The sequence below is a fragment of the Neovison vison genome, chromosome 4 (genome assembly GCF_020171115.1).
Source record: "Neovison vison isolate M4711 chromosome 4, ASM_NN_V1, whole genome shotgun sequence".
NCBI lineage: Eukaryota > Metazoa > Chordata > Mammalia > Carnivora > Mustelidae > Neogale > Neogale vison.
The window spans coordinates 128,562,508-128,569,673 of record NC_058094.1 but is presented as its reverse complement, the minus strand read 5'-3'; the positions used below and the strand labels follow the sequence as shown (position 1 = coordinate 128,569,673).

The 7,166-nt window shown below is 43.0% G+C and overlaps 1 protein-coding gene across 3 annotated transcripts in view; it reads right to left on the bottom strand.

The window, feature by feature from the left end:
- The window catches only part of HECW1 (HECT, C2 and WW domain containing E3 ubiquitin protein ligase 1), a 460,654-nt gene continuing 453,488 nt past the window's right edge, over nt 1-7,166 (bottom strand). For all 3 annotated transcript variants that reach the window (XM_044245670.1, XM_044245672.1, XM_044245671.1), the window contains one exon: nt 1-3,859. In XM_044245670.1, the coding sequence (XP_044101605.1) occupies nt 3,748-3,859 (112 nt within the window). In that variant the 3' untranslated portion in view covers nt 1-3,747. The remainder of the gene's footprint in view (nt 3,860-7,166) is intronic.

The following is a 7,166-nucleotide window of genomic DNA, read 5'->3' as shown; positions in this document are numbered from 1 at the left end:
TGCCATACCAAAGTGAGTTTATTGACATTCCTTGAAGGTGGTATGATGGAAGAGAAAGCTCGGCCTGAGTATCACGTGACATTTTTCTTGTCGATGGAAGCAAAAGCAGCCCAGCTCTGTGGACTTCTCCTGCTACTGACTAGAACGAAGACTTTGAACAAAACCATTATAGACATTTCCTTAGGTAAGTTGGAAGCTGCAGGAAGTAGGCTAATGGAACAAGATTTACTCTATACACTACCTCTAGGCACCTTTTTTTCTACGAGAACAAAGGGACTACATGTCACTAACAGGAAAATAACATTTTCTCTTTTCAACCGTATGATGGGCAGAATATCCATCCCAGATTTTTATGATATAGTATTGCAGTAGTTTTAATACTGGACACTGAAGTACATAATAATAATAATAATAATAATAATAATAAAGCACCACATTTTTTATGTAAAGTTCTAACTACTTTCATTTGAAAGTGTTTCATCTTGACTGGGAAAACATTTGTGGCAACTGAGAAATTTTTTGAACCCAAATTTTGGACACATGGTTTGACACATGGACTGACAAATATCATGGATGGAACATTAGAATTGTTCTGGAAATTCTGGCTTATCAACTTGCCACACAAAGATACTTACCATTAATAGACATATGGTCATGTATTAAAAGAGAAAAAAGATTTAAAAATCTGCCAAAGGATCCTTTTTCTCTTTTTCTCAATTTCCTCATTGCCCTTTAAACAATTGTGCTACGATGGTAGTAAAAAAAGTTCTCATAACTGCTGCCAACTTCCATACACAGGAAGCTATGAAGAACTCCTGACCCAACAGAGGCAGTTTCTGTCTTTGTATGGTACAATAAAATGTCCTATCATAGAAATTATAATACTTCATAGCATTTTACAAGTATTTTTCTACTTGAAATGTATGTTTTCTCTTATTAATTGTTGTTTGTTCCCTAATTAAGCTTAATATACTCTTACCAGAACTAGCTCTAAAAGGTCGTGTTTTAGGGGAATGGTGGTTTGTTAAGTGATTGATATTATTATATGCCTCCATGGAGAAAACTCATACTTTAAATGAAAAAAGAAAATATAGTGGTAACAAAACAGATCTGCCTCGCTGGTTGTGTCATATGATTGGGGGAGGCTCACACCTCCAGCTGGTGGAATTAATGGCATAATTATATACACATGATTTTCATGTATTCTAGCCTCATATATTAGCGAATAATAGCTAAAGAAGCGTCACTTGGAACATAGAGAAATCATAGGATCTTTCCAAAACAACTGTATGTACTGCTTTTCTCTTTCTTTACCTTCCTTCAGGATTCTACGCGAGGCTGTCACAGAATCTGGGACCCTGTTAAGCAAACTTTGCATCCTTTCAGCTGACTTTGACATCGGTACTTCTTTTTGGAATTTTATACTTTTACGAAATACTGATCCTGCAAAGCTTTGTGGGATACATTTAGAGTCAGGGCATCCAGTGGGAGGAGGGGGAACAGGAAGAAGGAAAACTTAGTTGAAAAACCATTCATGTCCAAGATATATACCTCTGTATATTTCCTAGGATACCTCGTTCCTTCTGTGTATGGGTAGAATGGGTATCAAGTAATCTAATTAATATGTTAATTAGATATTTGTGTAAATTGCAAAGCTCCCCAGGAGCCTGTTCCATCTTTTGAACACCTTTCTCCTTGCCAATGCCTAACAAATAAGGTAAGTACTAAAAAAGGAATCAAGTGATTGAATTAAGAGTATTTACACATGGATAACACCAAGTTCTAAAAATGAAAGATGCTCCCTATACTAGAGATGCTGTTCAAAGAGGTAATATGGTGAGATGATGTGCATTATTCTACAAATAATAGCTCCCTTGGAACCCATAACTTTTCAGATACGGAAATGTGTACTGAATTTTACAGATCCCCCAAATTTATGTTATGTGACTTACACATTCCATCTTATCTTGGTAAAGATTCTTTTCAGACAACAACAGAAAGCTGAACTTCTGTAACATATTATTTCCTGATTGACTATGGATACACAGCAGCCAGGGGTGCATTATAAAGAATTCTTACTAAAAGAAGTTTCCTTTTGGAGCCCAGGAAACATAATGTAGTGCCTGGACACACACTGATACCATGAGCACAAGGCATGGCTTCCTGTGGGATTAACTCTGTCGTACATTTCATTTCTCACACTTCTCCCTCCTTTAATATATTAGAAGTAACAATGTGACATCTCAACAGTGGGGGAGGGGCCATTAGCTCTTCTTTTCCCAGTGAAGAAAAACACTTTCACTTATGACATATTTCAGACAACACGGATAACAAGGTTAGAAAAATAGAAATGACCATTAAGTTTGGGCTTATTCCAAATGTAATCAAGAGGTTAGTCTGTCTCTGGAGCTGGCAACTGTTTTTCTGGAAACACTTGAGTTTTCTGAGCTATCTCCTCACTGATCGCTGAAAGAAACTGGGTATTTATTTTGACAAAACTACGTGCCTTTGGGGTGTTAGGTGTCTGCTCCAGGAGACTGCTGCGGACGAAGGAGGAGTATTATATTGCCCTTGACCCCGAACAAGCACCATCACTCTCTGCAGCTTCTCGTTTAACGTGTCCCCGTGGACAATCAGATGTGAAGGAATTCGAACACCACAGCAAAGAAAAGTTAAAAAAAAAAAAAGCAGCATGAAAATAACAATATCAAAGTTAAAACAAAAGTCCGTTTGCCATTTCCCTTTAACAAAAGCCATGAGACGATCTTTACATTTTCTTTTCCCTTTGCGAAGGAGAACCATAGCTTGACCAAACAGAGAAAAGCAAAGGAAAACAGAATAGAACCCCGGTATTCAAACCAACCTAACGTGGCCTTCTTCCCTCTCTCCTGCTCGCTCTGTCACGTTCTACTGCACATCACCATGGGGGTGGAAGCCTCGGGCTTCAGGCTACGTAATGAGATCTCCTTCATGTGCACATGCTTCTGCTTCTTGGTGGTGAGTGTTCACGGGGGCTGTGCCCCTCCTGGACTTCTCTAAACTCAGGCTAAGCCACAATCCCCACAACCAACGAGATACACTATGTTGCATCAGCAGGGGGCGTTTTTCCCATTGTTGTTACTTGTTGGAAAGTGTGGTATTTGCACCATATGTCTAGGCCAGTTCCAGCTGATGGGACTGATGCCACACAGGACTCATGAGTTGAACGTATAAAAACTTCAGCTTTGCCACTGCTGTTTCTGGATGGATGGTATGCACAGGGCAAAAGGAGAGTGGGAGGAAAAGAAATTGTTGATTGGCTCCTAGACCTGGAGTTGGTTGTTAGAAATTATAAAAAATGGTGGCTCTGCTCAGAAGAAGACATGGGCGTATAAAAGCTCGGAATGCTTAATGCTCAAATTTCCCTAAAATTATATAAATGGAAGTAAACTTTGATTACCATTTGGTCAAGTGTAGCATAGTTTGCATTCCTATTTCACTGTTAGTAATGGAGGTATGTGGAGATACACACAGACCTTGAGACGGCTGCTGTTTAATATTGCATACAGGCTAGCAGTTCATCGAGAATAGAGGAGATAAGCCTGAAGGTTGGATCTCAGAAGAAGGCAGTTCTTCATGCACAGCTTTTGTCAATCCTGATTTGGTCTGAAAATAAAAATCATGGGATACCAAAAATCAAAGGAGAGTTGATTTAGGGAAAGGGCATGGGGATCATCCCAGGAAAATGTCAGGTGAGTTTCCAGGTCCTCATTCAAGTCCAAAGGTGCTGGTTTCTTCTACTGCCGTGAGCAGCTTTTCATACAACATGGAGTATGAGGGATATGGTGGAAGATCCAGTCGGTTGAAGCACGTGTGTGCCCTGAATGGGGAAAAAAGATCGGTGAAGACGTTTGCATGTATCTGCGATCAGAAGCTATGAAGCAAAAGGGAGGACAAAGTGAGCGCAACCACTATTTCGGACCACCGTGGAGCAACTAGTTTTAATCTTGCAACTAAGAACAACAGCCTTCCAGACACACATAAACTAGTTGAGGAAGGAGAGTAATGGAAACAGATGGTTTGCCTTCATAAGCAAACCATACTAATGCAGGGCTGTACTAGAGGACTGGCCGGCTTCTCTGTGGGTCCGCTCTATTCTGCGTCTGAGCTGTGAACTTGGATGTGACCAGTGAAGGCGGCCGAAGCATGATCGTTATTAGAGGATCATAGTCCCACGTCTCCTTGTCCAGCTCTGATTTCTGGGCCACAGTAAACTACATGCATCAGTGCACGCCTGCCATGAGATGCCCTGGAGTCTTGACATCCAAAGCTCCATCAAGTCCGGTGAGCCCTGGAGACGTCAGACTCCCCCACTTGCAGTGCGACACAGCTAACCTGACAGGGGCACGTGGATTTCCAAGGACAGCTGAGCTCATGGACTAGTCTTTCCTGGTTGCCTGGATCATGCCTGCACCCTGGGTTCTGCCTTACTTGTCCTATCCTATATTCATCCTCGGGGCCCACGCACAACAGCACCTGGTTTGGACAAGGAATGGTTTCCCCCACCAGGACCAGATCCTGTGTCATCTGTATGGGGCTCAGTGGAGAGCCCAAGAGACCAGAACAGGTTCCTCCTGTGGAACTTCAAGTCACCTGACTGGTTTCTCCCTGTCAGATGGGCTCTGTTTTCATGGACTCTCTGGTTGAGGCCATGGCCTGCATTAGGTAGGGAGGAAGGTGGGTGGGTGCCACTCAGTTAACTGAATGCCTTTTGCTCCCTCGAAGGGGCGGTGTGTTGCAGTGGTGTTTTGAGAAGCCAACCAGCACATGAAAGGGCACATTTAGAGGAAATGAAATAAAATAAAATAATAAAAAATAAAAGAGAAGAAGATAACATATCACAAGTATATATACAAACAAATAAACAAAACTCTAACCGAAGAGACCATTCTCCCTCCATCTGAATTTCATTTGGGATATGGAATTCTTCTAATCACAAGGTCCCCAAGGAAGTTGTGTATTGTTTATACCTTTGTTTTCAGAGTTCCTGATGAGGCTCAGGGGAAGGAGACCGTTGTGTTTGCCTCTCAACATCCATTCCTCCTTCGCCTGGTCACAGCTCCCTCACTGTCCTTGGGAAAATACCCCCCAAACTCCTCCCCTCCCAAGCGCCAATGGTGAGTAGAGGATTGTAGTGCATCTGACCTTAGGCCTCAAGGACTTAACTGGGAAGAAGCATAAAAACAGACCAAGATTAGTAGAGGTCTCAGATTATGATCTACTATTCCAGTAGGCCTAGGTTGACTTCACAAGAGAATAATTAAAATATTTTACTTAAACTCATTTGAGTAAAAGTGAAAAAGCACTCAGGAAAATGAGCAGGATGACAATGTCAGTGGCTTCTCTATGTTTAGAAAGATTAAAACTACTTTGGGCTCTGGCTAGCTATGTTAAGTGGGGCAGGAACATCCCAGGTATGCTTTTGAACCTAGCTGAACTAGTGAGGTGTGAGATGTGAGCAGACATCATCGTCTTGGTTTTGTTTTTTTTTTTAAGTGGCACTCATCAGCGGAAATGTTACAGCAAAAAAATCCCTATTTGAAACCAAATGAATTCTATATAAGGTAATTTCTGGGAATAATCTGAAAGCATTAGCAAATGGTACTCTTTAAGACCTTGTGTGAACACCCAGAGTTTCTCTGAATGGCTTTTACTGCTTTTATGACCAGCTTTGGTTAACACTCTTAAACAGATTCTAGTTTGTGAACTAGGATGAACATACACAATCCAGTCACGGTTCAGTTTCGCATTCTTAGATGCTCGCCGTCCTCCTGGAGTGGTTCTGCCCGCTCAGAGCTCCTGCTCACTTTCCCCCCTGGGCCCCATGCTCTGGGGTGCATTGGGGTGCTGGGAAAAAAGCCCCAAACCAGGAGCTGGAAGACGTCCCTTTCGACTGTGGTCTAGCCGCTTATTAGCTTTATCCCCTTGGGAAAGTCAATTAGTCTTTCTGAGCCTCAGTCTTCTCCATTGTGAAATGGGGGTAATAACATGTTCTGTGTGCCTTGGGGGTCTGTTGTGAGGAGCAATGTTAGAATACACGTAAATGCCTCTTATAATCCATGATTCATCATTTAGACACAAGGTTCTCTCAATGTGGCCACAACTGCAGATGACTGCAGGAAGCATGTCCCACCTGAGGGGACTCAAGCCCCTCGGCCTTCTGCACATGAACTCCTGGCAGATGAGTCACCCGGATTTCCCATTTGTGCGGTTGCTATTTTGGAACTCCACACGGATCTCTCCAATCCTGCCAGGTCAATTTTCACTCGGTTGGTGTTAATCTAGGATTCCAGCATTTTGTGGTTAATTCAGGATTTAAATTGCGTCAATCACTGTATTATTTGCCCTTTAATTTGTATCATCTGCACGACTGATCGCCCTGTCTCCTCTATTTTTTTTTTTTTTTTCAAGTTACTGATGAAGATGGTAACCAAGGCCAAGGACAGTATGCTTCTCCCCAGAAGAGACCACTTTGAGGCTGGTCAAAAGCAAACAACACTACTAACATCAGGCAAATCCCTGCCCCCCGCGGCTGCTTGTTTGGCGAGCCGTGAGGCCAGTGTTCCAAGTCCGGTCTTCCCTTCGTGCCGTCTTCTTCCCCACCCAACCACAGCCTCACTCTGTGATGCTTTTCACTCTTGTCACTACTGAACCTACTCTCTCTCAACCTCTTTGAGAACCTCTTGGTCCCCAATCCAGGGACCCATTCTCTACCCTCACTTCCTCAGGCTCTATAAGAGCCTTCTTGAACATCTCTCTCCCCTTGGCTTCTCTGGTTTCTCAGTGGTTGGCAATTTCTTTTCTGATCTCCCAGTGGCTCCCTGAAGCCTTATGGTCCGCAGAGCAGGGTTTCTCAGGTTGGTACTACTAACATTTTAAATGAATTCTCTGTTGGGAGGGGCTGTCCAGTGAACCATAAAATGCTTAGAAAGATCTTTGGCCTCTACTTGCCAGATGCCAATAGCACCTCCCCCCACGACCAGAAATGTCTCCAGACCTTGCTGAATGTCCTGTAGGGGGGGCAAAATTACATCTCCTAGCCGGCTTGAGAGCCATCCCGGCCCACCTTAACCAGGCCTCCCCCTCCCCCGTGCTTGTGCTCAGTGAAGCCTGTGGTTAGAATTCCA